This window comes from Meles meles, chromosome 1, assembly GCF_922984935.1.
Source record: "Meles meles chromosome 1, mMelMel3.1 paternal haplotype, whole genome shotgun sequence".
NCBI classification, from domain to species: Eukaryota; Metazoa; Chordata; class Mammalia; order Carnivora; family Mustelidae; genus Meles; species Meles meles.
In genome coordinates this window covers 196,340,718-196,364,815 of record NC_060066.1, presented here as the reverse complement: position 1 = coordinate 196,364,815, position 24,098 = coordinate 196,340,718, and the positions used below count along the sequence as shown (strand labels likewise).

Below are 24,098 nucleotides of genomic sequence, written 5' to 3'. Positions count from 1 at the left end.
ACCTTTTGGCTGGTCTGGTGGGAACCCTCCCCTGGGTACTCAGACTCAGCCTGCCTGCCTCAGACCTGGTTTGGAACCTGATCTGAATGAATCAACTGTAAAAAACAAAACAAAATAAAACAAAAAAAAAAACCCAAAAAAACAATATCATGAGACAATCGGGACTTTAAATATTAAAAAAATTAAACATTTAAACATTGACCAAGTAAGTATCTACCCAGTGATAGTAAGGAATTACTATGTTATCATCTTGTTAGGAAAAAAAAAAAAGAATCCTTATCTTCTAGAGTATTTGTGGGCAAAACAATATGATCTCTGGAATTTGCCTTAGAATAATCCAGTCTATTTGGTGTGGGGTACAAATGAGTAGCTTGGCCCTAAATTCCCAGTTGCTGTAACTGGAGGATGTGGGCGCCGAGGGTTCATGATCTTATTCTGTCTACTTCTGTTTCTGTTTGGCAATTTCAATAATAAAAGAAGAGATTAGGCCTATCACCTCCCTTTCCTCAGGGTTAGATTCCTCCTCTGAGCTTGTCAAACTTTCTAGCGTGCCAAACGGCAGTCCCTTGGTTTCCCTGTCCCTCTTGAAGGCAGGGGCTGCCCTGGGTCCCCTCCACCTCCTGGGCACATGGCTCCTGGCATAAATGCATGTGTGACCTAGTCTTGGCTTGTGGAAAGCGTCTAGAGCGCCAGCTAGCAGTGAGTCCCTCCTTTTCATCCAGGCCGATAGGTTCTGCGGGGGTGGGGCTACATAAAAGCTCGAGGAAAGTGGGTGGATACTTGCCACTCAGTCACAGGGGCTGGGCGAGGTTCCTGGAGAATCCAGCTGCTGGTTGGAAGGGTGTGCTCTTCGGAACAGGCAGGACGAGTGCTGCTTTCCACCTCAGAGTTCAAAGGCCTGGCTGATGCCCCTCCTTGGGCCAGCCCAGCTCACGCCCTGCTAGGCAAAGGAAGAAAAGCCAGAGGAGGCAGTGCCTCGGATCACTGGGCACACAGGGCAACAGGCCGGAACTTCTGCTCAAGCCCATGGCCAAGAGCATCCAGATAGGAAACCTGCAGTGTTGGCCCCAGCTGCTGGAGAAGCCCGGGGCTCCCAGGAAGTGAGCTCCAAAGATGAGGCTGCTCAAACTGCTCCTTTTCCTGGCCCCTTGGGGAGTCGCCAGAGCTGAACTAGGTAGGACTTGCAAATGCTTTGGTTTTGTACTGTGAACCTGGGGTCGGTGGCTACTGGAAGTGGTTCACAGGGAGCTGAAATGCTGCTAAAAACAGCAAGGTGGGAAGCTGGGGCAGGGAGGCCCGGGGAGAGAGAGTGGGTGAGCAGTGGGGGTGCTCTTTGAGCCTGAAGATCTTAAGTGGAGGCCACAGCTGGCCAGGGGAGGGACACCGACTTCGCAAAGATGTGCGGGTACATAAGAGCCAGCTATCTGGTAGAGGTGGAAGGTGGCAGGCAGATTCATGACTTCGTTCAACAAACAACCGTTAAGGGCCGTCTGCATACCAACACCCTATTTCTAGGAACCAAGAATGTGTCAGAAAAGAAAGGAAACAAAGCTCCAGTCCTAGGGAAGCATTCCTTCAATTAGGGAGAAGCAGACCAAAAGACACTTGAACAAATAAATGCATGATATTCCAGGAGTAATAAGTGTTATGGAGACTAATAAAGCAGAAGAAAGGGGTGGGAGTAGGGGGTGGGGGTGGGGCTTAAGACGAGTGAATAGCATTTGAGTAGAGACCTGAGGCAGTGAGGGAGGGAGCATCTCTCCTTCTGGGGACATCCAGGGGACTTTCCAGTAAGAGAACATAGAAAGCACACAGGCCCTACACCTGACAGTCAGGGGATGCATGTGAAGACGAGCCCGGGGCCAGAGTGGCTGGAGCAAAGTAGGCAAGGTGAATGGGAGAGATGAAGTTGAGGGTCATGGGGGTGGGGGTGGGGGGCTGGCGTGAGCTCACATATAAACATGTAGACGGTGTAAGGCCTCGGGGTGGAGTGCGACATCATTAGAGACTTTTTAGGCAGAGCCGTGGGGTGATCTGACTCGAATAAGCTTGAAAATAAGCCCCCTAGGCTATGCCCTGAGAAGAGACCATAGTGGGGTAAAAGTCAGGGTGACCAACATGTCTCAGTGCGCCCAAGACGTACCTAATCTTAGCACTTGAAGTTCTGTGACCTGAGTACTCCCTCAGCCCTGGGTGCACTGTGGTGGTTGGTCACGACCTGAGCCACTGTGGTAAAGGAGAAGCAGCCAAACCCGTGGGGAGGCTGTTGTCATCCTCCAGTGAGAGGAAATGAAGGCTTGTCAGGGTAGGAGCATGGCGGGTTGGAGACGGTCTGATTCTGGACAAGACTTGCTGGCAGATGTGGGGCAACAGGAGGACTCCAGGGTGACTCCTGGGTCTTTGCCTCCAGCTGGAAGGACGGAGTTATCATTGGCTGAGGTGTAGGAGGAGAGGATGGCGGTTTGATTAGGGATGTGTCCAGTTGGAGATGCCCGTTAGAGTTCCATGAGGTGGAAAAGGAGTCAGTGGCCAGGCTGGACCCCTTAATGGTTCTCCTTAATGATCCTAGGTTGTCCTTTCCTGGAGTCCTGGGAAGGGACCTAACAGAGAACCCAACACCCTTTCTGTAGCTCTAGGAATGAGGCTGAAAGAGGGAGGGACAGGCTCTGGGCTCTGCTCATTGCTTGTTCTGTGGCGCTCAGTTTTTCCAGGCTGGACCCCGAAAGTCGGTGGCCTCTAGGTGCTCCCGTACTCAGGGCACGCCCTCGGACACAACCCAGGAGAGGCTGGGTGCTCCGCCCAAGTGCTCTGCTCGTGCAGCCAGGCATCTCAGAGGCCAGCGAGGAAGAGCACCAGAGCCTGGGGGTAGGAGACCAAAGCAAAATGCCAAAGAGGGTCTCCAAACGCTGTGATCCAAATTTGGGAATACCGCTGGGATGAGCCCTGAGTGTGTGTCATTCCCTATGAGGGCGACCTGCCTGGGAGAAGGCTGAGTAGCCACCCTCCTTCCACCCAGAAGGCAGACCCTAGTCCCCACTGAGGGACTCCAGGGCCCTGCCGGTCTGGCAGAAGCGTGGGAATAGTTGAAAGGACCTCCCACTCTCTTACTCTTTCACTTTCAATTATGCTTTCTTGGGAATCCAAATGCCACTGGGCGCCCGCAGCTCAGAGGCCTGGGGGTTAAAAAGGATCCCTCCCCCATAAATGCACAGGATGTTCATTGAGCATCATTTACGGTCATGAAAAACGCTGACAGCAGTAAGGGAAGAGCTCAATGGATTGTGGAAAGATTCAAGGCGATACAGCAAAACCAAGACCAATGCTGACAATTATTAAGTACTTATTTCGTGCCAGGTGCTGCCAAAGTTTTTTGCATTATACCCTCATGACAGCCTTGTCAAGTGGGGATTATCGAGGTCACTGAGAAGTAAAACACCTTACCCGAAGTTACACACGTAGTAAGTGTCCAAGTCGGGACATGAACCCAGGCTGTACAACTTCACCCTGTTTAGAAAATAATACTGTCAAAGGAACGCTGAAACAGACAAAGGAAAGAACCAAGAAGGGTGAACATTTAGGTTTTGAGACTTAGGATGGGCCAGGCCCCCTTGAAAAATGAAAGAAGAAAAACCTCTTTTGGTTTTTATAGTCCCTGTAAAGCAAGTACTATTCCCATGATACCCATTTTGCAGACGAGGCAAGTGAGAGCCAGAGGAAGCAGACCACTTGCTCAGGGCCCCACAGCTAGGAAGTGGCAGGCAGGACCAAGTCTGTTCTCAGCTGCCTTACCCAGTATGCCCTTTGAAAGGTCTTCTTGGGATGGTGTTTTTTTTTTTTTTTTTTAAGATTTTATTTATTTATTTGACAGAGAGAGATCCCAAGTAGAGAGGCACACGGTGGGGGGGGGGGGGCAGGCCCCCTGCTGAGCAGAGAGCCTGATGTGGGGCTCAATCTCAGGACCCTGAGATCATGACCTGAGTTGAAGGCAGAGGCTTAACCCTCTGAGCCACCCAGGCGCCCCTGGGATGGTGGGTTTTATAGGTACTGTTTTTTTTCTCTTTATTCCAAACTTTCTGGAATGTATACATCTATACTTTAAAAGGAAATTAAATTTTATTTATTTTCTTCTTTTAAATTTAAATTCAATTAATCAACATATGGGTGTTAGTTTCGGAGGTAGAGGTCAGTGATTCATCGTGTGTGTAACACGCCCTGCTCCTGACATCCCGTGGCCTCCTTCACGCCCATCCCCCCACCCCCACCCCACCCCCTCCCGCTCCCCCACCCCCCCCTCCCCTCCAGCCACTCTCAGTTGGTTCCCTACGGTTAAGAGTCTGTTCTGGTTTGTCTTTCTCTCTGATTTCATCTTGATAAAAACAAAATTAAATTTTAGAAAAATTCCACAGCACCCGTAAGTTTTTTCAGACTCCGGGTCTTTCCCTAAGTGCAGAAGGTTGAGACCCTTGGCAGAGAGCCGTCATGCCTGTGGCCTTTGGACTTCCACTTCCTCAGCCAAGACCTTGGGTGCGGGTACAGAAGAGCCAGCGGGCTCCCTCTCCTCCCACATTTGCCCCTTGCCGCCCTAGGTTATCCTCCAAACCAGAGAGAGAGCCAAACCCTGTCCCAGGGTTAGCATGGGGGGTTAGCACAGTAGGCTAACATTTCCCTCAACAATGAACCTGGGGGGCTGTCAAGTGAGGAGAGAGCCGTCTGCGGGCTTAACACAGGGCGTCAGTAAATGTCGGCTTGAACCAGGGAGGCCTGTGTTTCGGAGGGCCTCAGTTTACAGGGGAGGTGATTGCTCAAGGTCAAATGCAAAGGACTAAAAGAGCGACCGGATCATCTTGTGATGTGGGTTACACATAATCATAGAAAAAAGTCATGGAATCGCAGAGCCTTAGAACTGGCAGGGCCTTCAGATAACTTTGCACAGTACCGTCCTCTTACCCTCTGAGGAAACAGAGGCTTTGGAAGAGAAGAAGAACCGAGGCCCGCGGGGCAGAGTGGCTCAGGGAATAAGCATTACTCGGGCTGGCTTGTCCGCTACGAGGCCAGGAGCTGCATGTGAGATCGCTCCTCTCATCCACCATCCACCCCTTTGCCACTGGCACTGCGATCCCCACTGTACAGATGAGGAAACTGAGACTCAGTTGGGGCAATCTCTCATTCAGGTTGCCATTGCCAGTGTGGAGGAGCCTAGATTCAAAACCAGATTTCCCTTATTCCACATTCCACACTTGACCTTTCCAGAACAACCCCACTGCCTTAAGCCAAAAAAACCTGGATCCTACCTTTTAGTATCTATGTGACCTTGACTCTCTTATGTTACTATAAAATAAGATAGGGATAAGGTAGAGGAGAGTTGAAACGCGATAGCTAAGTGAGATCAAGTACATACATTGTAATGTACTGTAAAAGTTTAAAGGACCATTAAAAAAAAAAATCCAAGGTCAGGGAGCCCTGGGTGGCTCAATAGGTTAAGCGTCTGCCTTCTGCTGGGGTCATGATCCCAGGGTCCTGGAATAGAGGCCCCATGTCGGGCTCAAGGGGGAGCCTGCTTCTCCCTCTCCTCCTTGCTCCTGTTCTCTGTCACTATCTCGTTTTTCCTCTCTCAAATAAACAAATAAATAAAATATTTTTTAAAAAAGTTTAAAAATAAATAAATAAACATCGAAGGTCATACTGCTAGCTAGCGACAAAGTAAAGTGTATCATGATCTTTTCTGTTCTGATGCGATTTGAATCATAAGTTTGCCACTGACTGGTTGACTTTTCTCATCTGTAAAATGATACAATACTAGAATGTATATCATGATTCTGTCATGATAGAGGCTTGGCACAGCTTCTGGCATTCAGTAGATGCTAAATTAATAGCAGGTGTGCTCCTGCCTTCCTCTTCTTGTCGCCAATCATAAAAGAAGACTCAGCTAAAGACTTTCTTAGGCTCTAGGAATTACTTTTGCAAGTCTCCCGCCCCCATCAAGAATCACAGTTAAAGGATCTCACATTATACGATTTTAATAAATTTTAAATACATCATTGCTTTTCAAATGAATTATAGATTTTGATGGCTGAGCTTGGGAACCCATGCACTTTTTTTCCAGCTCTCAAACATTTCCATGGGCCTTACAGAGCTACAAGGCCCTGGGTCCTGTATTTGTTGTCCTTTAGTGGACAAGGGGGTCTGGTGACCTGTGTGATGGAGAAGGAAGACTAGGAAACTGTTTTGCCTATCCAGGGATGAAGAACAGAACTGAGCTCTCAGAATTTAAACTGGAGGATGGACTGTGCCCACCAGCCCTCCGCTCAGGGAGAGCCGTCCAGGAGGAGACAGGATCTGTCTTCACATTGTTCTCAAGTCCTAGCCCTCTGCACTTTATCTGCAGAGGACAGCAGATGAGGGGAGGCAGGGGTGACTGTGGAAAGTGGTAGCCACTCCCCCCACATCCTGTCTCCCTCCCATGGTGAAGGGGGGACTTGCAGGAACCCGCAGGGAGCAGATTCAGCATACATGCTGCTTTGCAATGCTGAGCGCCTTGGCATTGTCTCCTGTTATCTCAATTAACCCTCACATCAACCGGAAGAGATAGGGAGCACTGCTGTCCCCCTTTTACAGCTGAGTAAACTGAGGCACAGAATTGCTCATGGTCCCACAGCTAGTGGGCAGTGGAGCTGGAATTTCAACCCAGGTTTGTGCTCTCAACTACTCAATGGAATTAATACCAAATTCATTCATATTCTCTTAAAAAAAATATATATATATATTTTATATATATATAATATATTTATTATATTTATATATTATATATATTATATTATAATTATATATATATATATATATATATTTTTTTTTTGTCAGAGAGCACAAGCCTGGGAGCAGCAGGCAGAGGGAGAAGCAGACTCCCCGCTGAGCAGGGAGCCTGATAACAGCTCAATCCCAGGACCCTGGGATCATGACCTGAGCTGAAGGCAGATGCTTAACCGACTGAGCCACCCAGGTGCCCCAATTTATTCATATTCTCACTAATTAATGAATAATAATGACAGCTAAGATTGGTATACCTATTCTTAAAACTGAAGGAACACACGAATACTTTCTTACTGTAAAAGATTCAAGCAGCATGAATCTATAGAGGCTCTTAATTTTAATGAGACCCCCAGGTGCGGCTTACACACAGGAAAGTCTGAGGACATCTGGTCTCAGAGGAAAGTGTGGGGCATCGGGCAGTGCAACACTTTGCACTGCCCGATGCCCCACACCTTCCCAGTCTCTCCTGCCCCAGGGGTAGCTACCAGGGGCCATGGTGTACTGGGATTCTTCTCTACCAGCCCTTTCTCTCCACCAACTTATTTGCTGCTCTGAGACAAGCAGGCCAGATGTCAAACACCCCGAGGTTCAGGAAGGCTAACGGGCTTGCCAGAATCCTCAGTCAACACAGGGGAGAGCTTGGATTAGAAACCAGACAGTCGGGGCACCTGGGTGGCTCAGTTGGTTAAGCGACTGCCTTTGGCTCAGGTCATGATCCTGGAGTCCCAGGATCGAGTCCCACATTGGGCTCCCTGCTCAGCAGGGAGTCTGCTTCTCCCTCTGACCTCTCTCCTCTCATGTTTTCTCTCTCTCTCTCTCTCAAATAAATAAATAAAATCTTAAAAAAAAAAAAAGAAAAGAAACCAGACAACCCACCTCCCTCAGGGTCCTTAGACTCACTCTCTTCTCCATGATGTTTTAGAGCTTAATTCCTCACAGTCTGTGACTAATTCTATAGAAGCCCGTGGCTTCCACTGTTTTATGGGTAACATATGTGTTTTGTAAAAGCCACCTTCTGAATGCTCTGAGTCAACTTTGTGCCTCAGCTCTGGAGCCAGAGAAGGCTGGGTTTGAACCTCAGTTTCCTCATCTGTGAAATGGGCATAAGAATCCCACCTCACAGAATGGTTGTAAGGATGAAATGAGATGAGCGGATAAAGGGCACCTCACTAACACACACACACGTACAAGCACGCATACACGTATCACTAGGAATCCCGGGGAGGCTGGAAGGAGTTTCAGTTATACACTCTGACTAGACCAGAGCTTGTGGGAAGAGAAGCTGACAGCCGACATGTGAGCCTGTCAGCAGACAAGGAGTTTCTGGAGTGAAGCAATGTTCCCTGGCTTCTCGGAGGGCTGACATCAAAGGGGCAGAACTGCTTCCTGCTTACGGTTAGCTGAAGAGCCTGCTCCAGGCGGGGGACTGGTCTTTGCCTGGTCTTCAGAGGAAGCCAGGGGACCGCATTCCAGAGAGAAGGGCAAAGGACCTCTCACTCTATCTGACCTGGCCCCAGCCTGGTCTCAGGCTTGGAAGCAGGTGTGACCCCCTTCCAGTCTCCATGCATGGGCTCAGGAGAGCCTACCAACTCTGCCCATTTACTAGTTGAAATGAGGCAGTTAGTTTCTTTGGCTTGGGATTTTCTCTTAGGAGTAATTTCACATATAGTGATCACAATTTGTATGACAAGTTTGAATTCCCCTAATTATAAACAAAGACTCTCTGTTTGGGTAAAAAAGAAACATGCAGGCATAGACTGTCTACAAAAAAAATATCAAAAATAAAAAGGCACCCTTTTGGGGCACCTGGTTGGTTCACTGGGTAGAACATCTAACTCCGATCACAGGGTAGTGAGTTCAAACCCTATATTAGGTGTGAAGCCTACTTAGGGAAAAAAAAAAGGCACTGGTTTTACGCCCTTAGCAATCACATCTTCCTGGGAGAAAATCGAGAGCCACGGAACCTCCACCATTTTGCTGGCTGATCTCAGGCATATTGATCTTAGTTAACATGACTTTAGCCTTAGTGTCCTTATCTGCAAAATGGGGATAATGATCAATACAGTTGACCCCTGAAGGACACAAGTGTGAACTGTACAGGTCCACTTGTATACAGATTTTTTGATAAATACAGTACTGCAATGTATTTTCTCTTCCTTATGATTTTTCTTTTTTCTCTTTTTAAAGATTTTATTTATTTATTTGAGAGAGGGAGAATGAGATCAGTAGCAGGGGGAGGAGTAGAGGGAGAAGTGGACTCCCTGCTGAGCAGGGAACCCGACCAGGGACTTGATCCCAGGACCCTGCGATCATGACCTGAGCCCAAGGCAGACCCTTAACCGTCTGAGCCACCCAGGTGCCCCTTTATGACTTTTCTTAATAACGTTTTTTCTCTAGCTTACTTTATTGTACAAATACAGCATATAACACATATAACATACAACATATGTGTTTATTGACTGTTGATGTTATCAGTAAAGGCTTCCGGTCAACAATAGGCTATTAGTAGTTAAGTTTTGGGAGAGTCATAAGTTATACACAGATTTTTGACTGTGTGGGTGTCGTTGCCCCTAATCTGCATTGTCTGAGGGCCAACTGCCCCTCCAGGGCTGTAGAGACTGTGTAATGACCATGGGAGGGATCATGACTTACTTAATCAGTCATTTGCACCTTAGTATAAACAAGGTTCTGATCCTCTCCTGGGACCAGGTTTAGGTAAGGAGAGGTGAGGAGAAGTTTTGGAGAGAGGATCAGGGGCTGGACTTGACCTTTGGATCTCTCCTACAGCCCCACAGGGTGTCCTGTGGCTTGCGTGGTGCAGTGGCTATCCATCCCTGAAAGCAGCCCTGGGAACCCTGGGGCTCCCTGGCGGAAGCTGGGTTTCCTGGGCTGGGGGTGGGGCTGGCGTGTATGACTGTTGCCACTGAGTGACACAAGAAATAGAGGAGGAAGTGACAGCAGTGATGGAGGATAAGGAAATCCCAGGCCCCACCCTGGTCGTAGCTAAAAACACAGGATTTAGGGCAGAGGCTGAATGTGGTCAATAAGAATGGTTGAAACTACTTTTCCACGGCCCCCTGCTGGGTACAGATGACAAATCCACTCTGTGTGGCCTGTTTCTTTGTTGGGATTCCTTTCTCTTGATCACACCAAGAGATTTTTTAAAAAAGATTTTCTTTTTAAATAATCTTTATACCACACATGGGGCTTGAACTCACAACCCTGAGATCAAGAGTCAAATGCTGCTCAGACTGAGTCAGGCAGGCGCTCCTCATGCCAAGAGATTTTTGACATTCCGGCCAGCCTAGGTTGGAAGCTGTGGCTCTAGTTCTGGGCTCAGAGAGGTGAAGCGACACACCCAAGGTCACACAGCTTGTAAGTGGCCCCAGAGCCTTCACCATGACTCTCCCCAAACTTAGCTTTCAAACAAGAACGCTGCTTAGAATTTCCAAAGGATTCTTTGAGGGTCATTGAAGCCCAATCCCCTTGCTGCTGCTGGGTCCCCCGAGGTAGGGAAATGGAGAGGGTTCAAAGGTCACAGGTCCTCTCAGGGCTTCCTGGGGCCAAGTCAGACCTGTGGCTCTTTCTCTGTGAACCCTGGCTTCTGAAGAAAGTGTCTCACATTTGGAGCCTGTTCTCCCCAAGCCAGGACCCCCACTGGGCTTCCTCCCCATCCAGGCTCAGGGAAGTACCAGCATCAAAGACGATCTCCTTTCCCCTGCAGGGAAGTTCTGGCACATCTCTGACCTGCACCTCGACCCTGACTACAAGGTATCCGAAGACCCCCTCCAGGTGTGCCCATCAGCTGGCTCCCAGCCAGTGCCCAACGCAGGCCCCTGGGGCGACTACCTCTGTGACTCTCCCTGGGTCCTCATCAACTCCTCCATCTACGCCATGAAGGAGATCGAGCCGCAGCCAGACTTCATCCTTTGGACCGGGTGAGAGTAGTCACAAAAGCCACCCTTCACCAGGCCGCTGCTGAGTGCCACCTGCAAGCCTGGCTCCCTCCCCCGGCCAGCTCCCTTAGTCCTCATACTGGTCCAGATTCAGAGAGGATGGACCTGAAGCTTGAGGGAACTGTGGGCCTGGCCGATCCCATAGTCTATGCCCTTGACTCTGTCTCCTGACCTTAGTAGAACACAGCTCTCTCTGAGGCTGGGGACACAGTCAGGGCACATCTGGGTATGTGGAGAACTCTCAGATTTTATTTTATTTTATTTTTTTTAAGATTTATGTATTTATTTGAGAGAGAGAGCGAGAGGGAGAGCAGGGGGAGGGTCAGAGGCAGAGGAAGAGGGAGAGACCCGGGCAGACTCCCCGCTGAGTGTAGAGCCCAACAAGGGGCTCGATCCCATGGCCCTGAGATATGACCTGAGCCAAAGTCAAGAGTCAGAGGTTTAATAGACGGTGCCACTCAGGTGCCCCAAGAACTCCCAGATTCTAAGTCAGGGCGATGAACACTGGGGCCACTCCCACTGGGGTTTAGGGATCCACGTGCAAGGAGGGAAGAAGGTAGGGGGGCTGAGAGTCATCCTGGCTTTGGGACCCAGTGTTCTGGCTGCCCTGGCCTGGGGGGGTTCTCACTGGTCACAGCACTGCTCTGCCGAAGGACAGCTTGTGGGGTGGGTGATTTCTCCTCAGCCAGATTCCATTTCTACTTCTCATCCAAGGACATGCCATGAGTCCTCCAACTTCCCTCAGAACTGGCTGTCTTAGTCCCTCGCGGTCCACCCTTCACTCCCTGGCTCCTTTCTCTCTCCCTCGGTGGAGCAGCCCGTCTTGCACTCAGCCCTGGGTTGACACTGGGGAACCAAGATGATACAAACCCAGACTGGCCTTCAAGGAGTTCCCAGGCTTGTGGGTGACAAGCCCACGGATCATTGTATCCCAGCCGGGAGGGAGGCTCACTGGCAGATGTGGGAGCTTTGCAGGGCACCTGACTCCATCTCACAGGAAGTGGTAAGCAGTGGGCTGGTGAGGAAGGCTGGCCAGTGCTCTGACTTTCTGGTCCCTCTTCCAGCCTCCTTGGACACTTGTACAGGGTGGGATTAAGCCCTTGATGCCCCAGCTGTCCCTCAGTGTGGTGTGGTAGTGACTGGGAATGACCCTGAGATGGACCCTCTGGTTGACAGTAGGAGGCTGCAGGGCTGGACACTTCAGAAATGTGACAGTGTCAGGGTGCCTGGGTGGCTCAGTTGGTTAAGCGTCTGCCTTTGGTTCAGGTCATGATCCTGGGGTCCTGGGATCAAGTCCCACTTTGGGCTCTCTGGTGGGTGGGGAGCCTGCTTCTCCCTCTGCCTGCCACTCCCCCTGCTTGTGCTCTCTCTCTCTGACAAATAAATAAAATCTTGGAAGGAAGGAAAGGAAGGAAGGAAGGAAGAAGGAAAGAAGGAAGGAAGGGACCATGTCTCAGGAGAAGTCTGGGCAGCTCAGGAATCAGTCTAAGAAGAGAGTGAGCTTTAGGCTTTGACCCTGAACTCTTGCTCCCAAGAGGGATTGTGCTCCAGGAGCCTCTGGATTCTCCAAGGAGGGGCTCAGGAGGAATATTCTGAAAGATGTGATGTGATCCCTCTGGGAAAGGCGACTGCTTTGGGAAATTCACGATCCTTTAACAGAAACGTGATGTTTCTGGGAAATCTCTGGGGCCTTGCGGATATATATGATGTTGAATGAGATGACCTCTGGGACCTTTTATAAATCAATTTCTAAAAAGTTTGACTTCTTGGGGCAAGTTGCCATCCCTTACAGTGTAGAAACTGGAAGTGTTTTCTAAAAGAAAGAATTAGATCCTCCACACTAGAAAAATAAAGGGCAGAGGAGTTTTGTCTCTGGGGTGGGCAGGGGGCTAGGATCCTCCTGCAGCCCTAAGGAGGGTCACAGACGCAGCAGGGAGTAATGGGTGTGAGTGTAGACAGTGGAGTCGGGGCCGACTGGGTTCAACCCCTGGCTCCACCCCTTTGAGAATCCACAGCCTCTCTGTGCCTTGTTTCTCTATCTGTCAAACAGGAATAACAGAACCCACGTTGGAGGGTTATCATGGAGAACAAATTCGGGGATGTGGGTACAACACACAGAAAGTCCGGGGCACAAAGCAAGCCAGGTTTGCTGCAGGCAACAGTAGCACTGCTATTAAGCTGATTAACTTCCTGGGGGAGGATGGAGGCAGCAGCTGCCTCACCCCATCGGGTCCAGCTGGGTCCTCAAGCTTTATATTGTTGGGGTTCCTACCTTTTCCCTTTCTCCTCTGCTCTCTGACCTTGCTGTATATTTCTTTTTAAAGTAGGCTTCATGCCCAGTGTGGAGCCCAATGTGGGACTTGAACTCATGACCCTGAGATCAAGACCTGAGCTGAGATCAAGAGTCAGATGCTTAACCGACTGAGCCATCCACGTGCCCCATTTCTAACTTGGATCCAGGAATTTAGGTCAGCAGAACAGTGGACTAAACTGTCCTAGGGCAGGTCCTAGATCTGCCGTAGAGTAGAGATGAACTCTAAACTCTGATGCCAGCTCCCAGCTCCCTAGAACCATTGGGAGACGGAGCAGGACTCAGAGACAGCTTTTCCACCCCAAGCTCCCTGGGGACTTGCAGATGGGACTCCAACCCCCAAGCTTCCCTTTTAACATAATAATATTAATTGCAACTTGGCAGCTACTATTCTGCTTTTTATTTTCCTTTGTTTTTATCTATTGTTTTAGAAAGAAAGGAGAAGAGTTTCATTGGAGCCCAAGTGAGGACAGCTGCCCGGGAAATACGCTCTTCACAAGGGAGAGTGGTCCCGTCTCACTTGGCTATATTTTATGTATATTATCTTCCCAGCTTTATTAGAGTCTCAGAAATACTCTAGGAGTAGGTACCATTATTATCCCTATTTTACAGATGAGATAAGGGAGGCTCAGAGGGGTTAAGCAGCCAGCCCAGGGACCCACATCAGGTCACTGGCAGAACCCAGGTTTGAACTCTGTCCTGAGAGACTCCGGCTCCATCCTGGCCCTCCCCTCGAAGGGGCTGCAGAAAGCCGGCTCCACGGCCTGTTTTCTGATGGCTGAGCTGTTCCTTCCTTTTCTCGGGCCCCCTGCTGAGCTGCCTGCACCGACCGGGCTTGGTGGTGTTTTGCAGTGATGACACACCTCACGTGCCCGATGAGAGGCTGGGAGAAGCCGCTGTGCTGGGAATCGTGGAGCGCCTGACCAGGCTCATCAGAGAGGTCTTTCCAGGTAAGCCCCTGCCATCTGTCCCCCGCAGCATTGCCTGAAGCCCGACAGTGTCTGGCCCGGTGGGGGTGGGACAGCAACAGCCCCAATGCTGGCCGCTGGCCAGGTCTCACAGCGATCCATCGAGGAACGTGAGCCACCCCTGCCCTGTTTCCATGCAGAAGGGAAATGCCTGACTTTCCGTTCTGCCTTCTGCCCGAGCCTGCTTTACAACGACTCACAGCCCCTTCTCGGGGCACCTGCAGCTATAAAAAGGCATCGTTCCTGGAGGTCTCCTGGGGACTCGCATGTAGCCCTATGTTCTGCTGCCGCCCCAGAGCTGCCATCCACGGCTCTCCAACCACGCTGGCTGCCCGGGCCTCTGGGAGATGCTGATTTCCAGCCCAGGTGCTGTTCTTAGTGCTTGCAAGGACTTCAGAGCCCAGGAGAGCAGGCAGAGCCCGTGGGACCTGACGAGACGAGTGGGACCTGATGCCCCATCTAACGGCCCTGGAAGATGTCTTTAAGCAACCTGTGCTGAACCCAAGGTGCCAGGGACCGAATCAGGCTCTCAGGCTACCCGCTGGGGACTTGTCAGAGCAGCCCACTAGCCCCCACCCTCACCCCTTTGGGGTTCTGAAACAGCAGCCTCTAAGGCCTTAGACACAGATCCCCAGGTCCCAGATAGGATTGATGATAATAAAAATAAGTATTAGCAGCAGCAGTAACTGCACGGATCTATGTACTGCGGGCTAAGTGTCAGGCACTGCTCTAAGTATACGATATGCTGTAGCTCATTCACGCTTGTGGTGCTCCTGCAGAGCGGTGCTACTGATACTTCCATTTTACTGCTGAGAAATGTGAGCCCTGGAGTCAAGTAAACAGGTCAAGGTCATGTGGCAAGGGCGGGGACACAAATCCTTGTTTGAGCGCCCATCTGACCCACCACTCCAGGAGGGGCCCTCAGCTGCTGTCACCAGCTCACACTGGTCCTCGAGACAACCTCCTTTCCCACCTCCTTCCCTCACCCCGAATCATTCTATGCACAGTTGTCTGGATGTGTAGGGAAGGCACGGATGGCTCAAAGCTGGTCAGTTCCTGGGGAGGGAGTCAAACTCAAGTCCGACTCCGAGCACCCTTTTCTCTACTCCAGAGAGGCTTCTGGAATAAATGTGAAATAATGGACAAGAAAATGCTTTACAGGGGCACCTGGGTGGCTCAGCCGGTTAAGCATCTGCCTTTGGTTCAGGTCATGACCCTGGAGTCCTGGGATTGAGCTCCATGTCGGGCTCCTTTTGCTTCTCCCCCTGCTTAACGCTCCTCCTACTTGTGCTCTCTGTCAAATAAATAAAATATATTAAAAAAAAAGAAAACGCTTTACAACTGAGTTCACGTACAAAGGTAAATTAGAAGAGTCTCTCGTTTATAAACATACTTGCACATTTATTGAATTTCCTAATATCCAACATGCCATTGACTGTGAGATGCATCATTATTTTATGTACTGTTAAGAAAAAAAATGTTGGGGCGCCTGGTTGGCTCAGTGGGTTAAGCCTCTGCCTGCAGCTCTGGTCATAATCTCAGGGTCCTGGGATCGAGCCCCACATGGGGCTCTCTGCTCAGCGGGGAGCCTGCTTCCCCCTCTCTCTCTGCCTGCTGCCCTGCCTACTTGTGATCTCTATCAAATAAATAAAATCTTAAAAAAAATGTTGTTGGATGTTAGAAAAAAAAATGTTTGTTAGAGTATGACGGCGCTCGGCCTCCATGAGAAGTCACAGCCCACCTGCAGAGATGTTAAACTAAGAACATACTAGAAGAAGTAAAAGGAGACATTATCTTATTTGAGAATTACGGCAACACAGGTGAAGCAGAACACTTTCCGCTTTGTAGATAAATAAGCGGAAGCACAGGGCAGTCAGGCAACTCGCTGGCAAGGAGGAAGGGACGGAAGCTCGAGATTTCTGGGTCCACATCACGTGTCACGTGTTCTTTCTGCCATGTGCCACCTGCGTTCCCCCGTGAGTCACTGTGAACGCCGGCCCAACTTCTCCAGAACTGCTGAGCCGGGACACCGGTAAATGCTCTGGCTGGGCGGTGCCCTGGAGACTCCGTGTCGCGTCTGCGCAGAGCGAGGACAATCATGGTCCCTGCCCAGAAGGATGTTGTTAGGATTCAGTAGAGTAATCCACTCGTTCATCTAGTGAACAAATATTTACTGAGTATCCACTAAGAGCAAGATGCCATTCTAGGAGGAGGGAACTTGGCCGTGGACTAGAGGCCAGGTCGTGCCCTCATTGGAGCTTATGCTCATAAGGGGTTTCTCAGAGTGACCGGCACAAAGAAGCAGCAAGAAAAGGGGAGAGTCCCTCCCTTCTCATCTGTCCTTGGAATTCCAGGGTTTTGTGTTTTTTCTAAATGGATCCTTATATTTATTTATTTTTTCAGATTTATTTATTTTAGAGGGGAGGAGCAGTGGGAGAGGCACAAAATCTCAAGAAGACTCCCACCGGAGCGTGGCCCCAAGATCGTGACCTGAGCGGAATTAAGAGACAGAATCTCTCTCTCTCTTTTTTTTTTTTTTTTTTTTTTAAGATTTTATTTATTTATTTGACACACAGAGAGCACAGCAGGGGGAGCAGCAGGCAGAGGGAGAAGCAGGCTCCTCTCTGAGCAGGGAGCCTGATGGAGGACTTGATCCCAGGACCTCAGGATCATGACCCAAGACAAAGGCAGATAATGACTGAGCCACCCAGGGACCCCCCTAAAAGGATTCTTTTTTTTTTTTTTTAAGATTTTATTTATTTATTTGACAGAGAGATCCCAAGTAGGCAGAGAGGCAAGCAGAGAGAGAGGGGGAAGCAGGCTCCCTGCTGAGCAGAGAGTGTGATGCAGGGCTCAATCCCAGGACCCTGAGATCATGACCTGAGCTGAAGGCAGAGGCTTAATCCACTGAGCCACCCAGGAGCCTCTCTAAAAGGATTCTTTTTTTTTTTTTTAAGATTTAATTTATTTATTTGACAGACAGATCACAAGTAGGCAGAGAGGCAGGCAGAGAGAGAGAGAAGCAGGCTCCCCACTGAGCAGAGAGCCTGATGCGGGGCTCGATCCCAGGACCCTGAGATCATGACCTGAGCCGACAGCAGAGGCTTAACCCACTGAGCCACCCAGGCGCCCCTCCTCTAAAGGGATTCTTAATGGCTGCCGGCAGTTACGTTGAAGAGGGGAGGTTTTTTTCCCAGGCAGTTACAGAGCTGGTTTCTGGGTTGGCAAGCAATTCCTGATGGGAACCTTACGTGGGGCTTTCAACCCTCCCAGATCTTGTGGGCTCTACAGGGTGAAAAGTTGGTGAAATCATCTTCCCACGTGGGAATTAGAGGTTCCTGCCTCCCTCATTGGTTCAAGGTCACTGCTCTACAGGGTGAAAAGTTGGTGAAAACATCTTCCCACGTGGGAATTAGAGGCTCCTGCCTCCCTCATTGGTTCAAGGTCACTCATGTCCTGGGGACTGCCAAGTTCCTGTAAGGGCAAAACCCTGCCCTGAGCTCAGAGGAGTTGTTGTTTCTGGCCAAACACTTATGGAGCAATTACTACTGGGCAGACACAGACATAAACTAAAAGCAGGAATGAGGCTACTCATGAGGAGGAAATGTATCTGAAGGGCCACCCCCCACCCCCCACCCCTGTTCACAAGCCACTCCCTCCTCTGACCCCCACCTCCACCCCCACTTCCACAGCCAGTGGCTCTTCCCTTTTCTGTGACAGTTCTCCCCTCTCTGATTACTGAATACCTGTCAACCCTACTGCACTTCAAGGCCCCTGGAACTGGGACTGGGTGCCTGGTCTGGGGACCGTGTATTGGCCCACACAAGGTGTTCAGTAAACACCTATTGAATCACGGAATTTGTCAAACTCCTAAGGCTCCCAGAGGGAACCAGACCCCTTCCCTAACAGTAGGTGGACCTGGAATGGAATAGAACAAGAAGTTCTACATTACCGAGGGGCTTGTAAGGGATGGGAAAATTATTTCAATCTTCTAGCTTACGTCTTCTCATCTTCTGATGCTTTCTTCTGACCGGAAAACCCTTTGCTAGGAATGGGGTTAGGAACTGGGGTCAGGGAACTCACTGCTCTTCCTTCCCAGGTCTGAGCCATGTTCGGCCAGATTCTACTGAATGCTGTTTTCTGCTTATCTCTGTATTTCCCTCATCTGTGCTATGGCTCTTCCCACGGGCTCCCACGGTCAGTGGTGGACTGAAAAGTACCAGCTCCGCTGAGCGTTTTCCCATAAACATGTTTACATGTCTCTTTTTCCTCCCAGATACCAAAGTCTACGCTGCTCTGGGAAATCATGACTTTCATCCCAAAAACCAGTTCCCAGCAGGGAGCAACAATATCTACAATCAAGTAGCAGAGCTGTGGAGACCCTGGCTCAGTAATGAATCCATCGCTCTCTTCAAAGAAGGTACTTTTTGCAACGATAAGCACTTCCTTGTCTGCCCAGGTCTCATCGAATAGAATTTTGTCCTCACCAAGACCCCAGGAAACAGGTACCAATTTTATCCCCATTACACAGATAAGGAGATAGAGGCTTAAAGATGTTGAGTCCCTTGGCGAAGATCAGCCAATGTAGAGGTGGCCGGCTTAGGGGGCAGACTCTGGGGCTGACTCCGCTGCCCATGCTCTCAGTGGCTCCAAGGAGGATCATAACGGACCATTTCCTGAGCACTTACTGGGTGCCAGGCACCATTCTCAGCACATTCCAAGACTCCTCATGGAAACAAGGAAGGGGAAGCGACCTCTGGTTCAGGCAGCATTTCCCACCCTTGGTGCTACTGACATCTTGGGTCAGATAATTCATCGTGGGGGCCGTCCTACACATTCTAGGATATTTAGTAACATCCAAGGATGCAGGATACGAGGAACACCCTCCATTACCGTAATCCAAAATGTCTCCAGGCGCTGCCAAATGTTCCCCGGGGGGTACAAAATCAGCAGCTGAGAGCCACTGATCCAGAGACATAGCAGCCCACAGGGACCCTGGCTGCTCTCTTGCCTGTCCTCAGTCCCAGCGGGTCAAACCCAACCAGAAACCCGTTGATGTAGTCCATGGAGATCAGTTTCTTTCTTTCTTTCTTTTTTTTTTTTAAGATTTAATTTATTTCTTTGACAGAGACACAGCGAGAGAGGGAACACAAGATGGGGAATGGGAGAGGGAGAACAGGCTTCTCATGGTGGAAGGAGCCCAATGCGGGGCTCGATCCCAGAACCCTGAGATCATGACCCGAGCCTGAGGCAGACACTTAACGACTGAGCCACCCTGGCACCCCCGGAGATCAGTTTCTAGGACAGAGAGTTGAGTGAACAGGGTTGACAGTGGATCTGGAGGGACAAACAAGGGAGAAACCCAGGCACAGAGCGGTCAAGTCAAAATGTTCCCAAGCTGCACAGCTAGCTGCGGGAGCCAGGACTGGAGCCGGGGCAGCAGGCCCCCAGAGCCTCTGGTCTTCTCACCGTGGTCCTCCTATGGGCAAGACGGGAAGGGAGGACACTGGGGCAGAAGACAGTGGGAGCGAAGTTGGGGGGACACAGAGAAGTGTCTCATCAGAGGCAGGGGACCCTTCAGATTCTCCCTGGCTGTGACGCCGTAGGTGCCTTCTATTCTGAGAAGTTGCCGGGCCCGAGTGGAGCCGGGCGAATAGTGGTCCTCAACACCAACCTGTACTACAGCAACAACGAGCAGACGGCTGGCGTGGCAGACCCTGCGCACCAGTTCCGGTGGCTGGAAGCCGTGCTGACCAGTGCATCCCAAGCTAAGGAGATGGTAAGGGCTCTCACCTCCACCTGCTACCCTCTCTGGGGTCACCTCTGAGTCAGTGTGCCACCTCTGCACAAGCTCAGCCACTCCCTTCAGGGGCCTGTATCCCTGACGGTCCTTCAGCAGCCTGGCACCAGGAGGGGGCTTCTTTTTCCAGCCTCACGACAGCCTGGGAAAGAGAGGGGTCCTCCGGGGGGCGGCCTTAGCATGCACGAAGGCACAGAGGTGGGAAACACCCGGTAAAATCAGGGCTGGCTCTGCCTTCGGCTCAGGTCATGATCTCAGGGTCGTGGGATCGAGCCCCACATCGGGCTCTCTGCTCAGCGGGGAGCCTTCTTCCCACACCTCCTCTGTCTGCCTCTCTGACTGCTTGTGATCTCTGTCAAATAAATAAAATCTTAAAAAAAAAAAAATCATGGCTGGGTCTTCAGAGCACTGGCATCCGCCCGGAGGTGGGCTTGAGGGGGGATCTTGGATCCTGTCTGCTTGCCTCTGGCGAGAGGGGCCGGTGTTGAGAGGTGGACATGAAGGGTCGGGGAGGGCATCCCTGAGCCCCTCCTGGGCACCCCGTCCATGCAGGTGTACATAATTGGCCACGTGCCCCCGGGCTTCTTCGAGAAGACACGGAACAAAGCGTGGTTCCGGGAGGGCTTCAATGAGGAGTACCTGAAGGTGGTCCGGAAGTACCATCGGGTCATCGCAGGGCAGTTCTTCGGCCATCACCACACCGACAGCTTCCGGATGTTCTACGATGATGCAGGTACTCGCCGCGGAGGACACCGGCCAGCCCACACCTGCCTCCTCCTCTTGCCGGCCTCTATCTCAGTCCTGCGGTCTCTCTCCTGAAAGGTGCCCCCATCAGTGTCCTGTTCCTTACCCCTGGAGTCACCCCGTGGAAAACCACCTTGCCTGGAGTGGTCAATGGGGCCAACAATCCCGGCATCCGGGTATTTGAATACGACCGAACCACACTGAGCCTGCAGGTCAGGAGCCCTGGGTCTCCTGGGGCTGGAGGGGGAGGATGGGGAGGGACCTGAACGTATCACTGCCTTACCTGATCATTCCAGCTTAATCCGCCCTCTTCTAGAGCTCAGGTTTCCTTGAGCCACTCGGGATCCTGCAACCAACTCAGATATTTCTTTGTCCCCAAATCTCCCTTCAGCCTAGATCATAGCCTCCTACCGGGCCTCCCTACCTCCAGCTCTGTGCCCTGCTGTAGCTCATCCACTACACATTACAGAAGGCTCTAAGACCTTCCATGGCTCCCCAGTGCCCACAAGATAAGCTGGACCTCTTTGGCCTGGTGTTCAAGGCCTCCCGGAGCATGAACCATTGCCCGCCTTATGCCTACACCGACTAGGCCTCAGCCAAAGCAGACCCCTGACTCACCGAGCAACCCCTCATCTCCTGGGCTGGGCTTGTAATTGTGGACATGGCAAAGAAACAGTATTCCTTAATTTATTCAACAAAATGTACTAAGCATCTACCGTGAGCGGGGTCCTGTGCTGAGCTCAGGAGATATGTCAGTGAATGGTGACAAAGTTATTGCTCTCCTGGAGCTGGCGTTCTCACAGGAGACACACGCGGTAGTATCCTATCCTATAGTAGACACTGTGAAAAGGAACGTTTAGTGTGACGTGGAGAGAAGCGCTAAGGACAAAGCAGAGTGAGGGGGCAGGTGTCTCTGTTGCGGGGTGTGTGTGCACACGCACGTGCGTGCCGTGAGGTCGGTGGGACGGAAGTTCACCCATAGGGTGACATGTGAGTTCTGAGTAGATGGCGGGAGGGAGCCCTGCAGGCATCCAGGGAAGGCAGAGGACAGAGCAAGTCAGAGGCCCTGGGTGGGACTGTGCTTTTGGTGAGTGTCAGGGAGGAATGTGGAGGTCATGGCTGCAGAGGGAGGCACAGGCAGAGGGTGGGAGGGACGAGGTCAGATTCTGTCAGCTGTGATTAGGACTCTGGATCTGGAGGGTTTGGGGCAGGATGAAATATTCTGACTTACACAATTTTACAAAATCCCCCACTGCCGGCTAGCCGGCTCTGTAGAGAACAGGCTGTAGCGGGCAAGGGCAGAAACGGGTGGGGGTTGGGAGGTGACCACAATAACTACTGAGAGGTGACTCTGGCACAGGCCAGGGTGGCAGTGGGACAGCGAGAAGCCCCAGAGCCTGAATGTCTGCTGAAGGCAGAGGACACAGGATTTTTTTGGGGACTGGATGAGGGTGTGAGAGAAAGAGAGGAGCCAGGGCTTTGGCCTCAGCGTCTGGAGGGGTGAAGCTGCCTTTTACTGAACTGGGATCACCGTGGGAGGAGCAGGTTTCAGAGGGATCAGAAGTCTGGTTTGGGACCTGCTCACTTGGGGAGGTCTAAGTTGTGTCCCAGTGAAAATGCCCAGCGATGAGGCAGCTGGGTATTCAAGTTGGAGGCCCAGGAAGAGGTGGGTATAGAGATTTAATTGGGTGCTTGAGAGAGGACATTTAAAGCCTGGACCAGATAACCAAGGTCCTTGACTATAGAGTAAGTGTGCATGGAGGAGACGTCTGAGGTCTTTCAAGAGTGTGGCCTGTTGTCCACATGGGCACTCAGAGGGCCTTAGCAGAGGAGTCACTGGCTGGTTCCCATGCCCCTCCCCCACCCCAACACGCCTTCTCAGGGAGGGAGTCACACAGGCCTGGGTTTGAATCCTGGCTCCACCACTCATGAGATTTTTGACCTCTTCCCGCCTCCACTCATCTGGAAAATGGTAGTATCAGTCCCTCACAGGGTTTGGAGAGGACCAAATGGAGTAACATAATGTGCCTCTGGGGAGGCTGCCCTCCGTACATGGCAGTTCCTCTTACCCCACTTCTAGTGATAAATTTAAGTGGAAAGCATCAGACAGATAAGCCTTTCCAGATTCTAGTTCCAAAGACGCATCTGATCCTAGGAGTCCTGGGTGTATCCCAAACCCTCGTCAACCACAATTCCATAACCTTTTTCAGCCAGGCACTCCATGCCATTTCTTTAAGTTGCTTTTTATCCATTAATTCTGTAAATATTTACTGAGCTTCTCTACATACCTGGGGCTGAAAACTCGTAGGGTTAGCAACCTGGATTCCAAGCCCTCCTCTGCCACTGAACACCTGTAGGACCCTGGACAGATGAATTAACCTCTTTAGGAGTCAGTTTCCTCATCTGTGAAATGGGGTAACACGGGCAGTTACCCCATTAGCATACCAGGCACACCCCATAAGTAGGAAATGCTCGCTAACAGCAGTCATTGTTAGAGCTATAAAGAATCTGGGGGGGAGGCGGCAAATGCAAGGTGTAGGATTGGGGGTTGGGTGGAAACTGCCAGCTGCTCAGGGCCAGCCCTCCTCACGCCCTCTCTCCAGGACGGGGTGACTTACTTCGTGAACCTGAGCCAGGCGAACGCGCAGGGGACTCCGCTCTGGGAGCTCGAGTACCGGCTGACCAAGGCCTACGGGGTGCCCGACGCAGGCGCCCGCTCCATGCACGCGGCGCTAGGCCGCATCACCGACGATCCCGGGGCGCTGCAGCGCTACTACGTCTACAACTCGGTCGCCTACGACCTCGAGGCCTGCGACCAGGCCTGCCGCGCCGAGCACGTGTGCGCGCTGCGCGAGGTGGCCTTCGACGCATACGCCGCCTGCCTGCGCGCCCCCGGCGCCGCGCCCGCGCCCGGGCTCGCGCTCCTGCTGGCGGCGCTGCTGGGCCTGCGCGCGCTACTCGCACCCTAACCTCAGGCGCCGGTCGGCCGCTACCCTGGCGGAGACTTGGAGCCACCCCGGTCCGGCGTCCGCAGCGGGAACCCGCGTGGAGCAGCAGCCTGGGCAGTAAATGAAGCGCCGAAGACCTTCCCCGTCCCCAGCACATTTTACCCCCCAAGTTTCCTCCAAAACACAATGCTCCTCGAGCATCTCATTTTGTGCGTTTTCCCTTTTCATATGTTTCATGCTTACTGCGACTCCCGTAGAGTGATTGAACAGTTACAGAACAGAGTAAGATGAGCCACCGGGACGATGCGCCTGAGGGATCCCGTGTCCTCATCCGTCCCCCCACCCCCCGCCCTCGCCTGCACGCGAGGCACACTCGGCTTGCGAAGTCCCGCAATCGGGGAGCAGAACGGGCCTGTTTTGCAACAACGCGGACGCGAGGGATCGCGGTCCAACCCCGGGCGCTACGCCCTGAGCCACTGCCATCGTCTCGGGCCTTCCCTGGCCTCAATTGCAAATCAAGGCAATTAGACGGCGGCCGCGCTACGGAAGGGCGGTGTGGCCGCG

The 24,098-nt window shown here is 51.5% G+C and overlaps 1 protein-coding gene across 1 annotated transcript; it reads left to right on the top strand.

Annotated features, from left to right (window-relative positions):
• Positions 1-939: 939 nt before the first annotated feature.
• Positions 940-23,739, top strand: SMPDL3B (sphingomyelin phosphodiesterase acid like 3B). The gene is made up of 8 exons (XM_046003284.1): positions 940-1,174; positions 10,532-10,745; positions 13,927-14,024; positions 18,319-18,462; positions 19,649-19,821; positions 20,395-20,575; positions 20,665-20,798; positions 23,190-23,739. The coding sequence occupies exons 1-8, from the start codon at positions 1,114-1,116 to the stop codon at positions 23,553-23,555; spliced, it is 1,371 nt and encodes a 456-aa protein (XP_045859240.1). The 5' UTR covers positions 940-1,113; the 3' UTR covers positions 23,556-23,739.
• Positions 23,740-24,098: the final 359 nt, after the last annotated feature.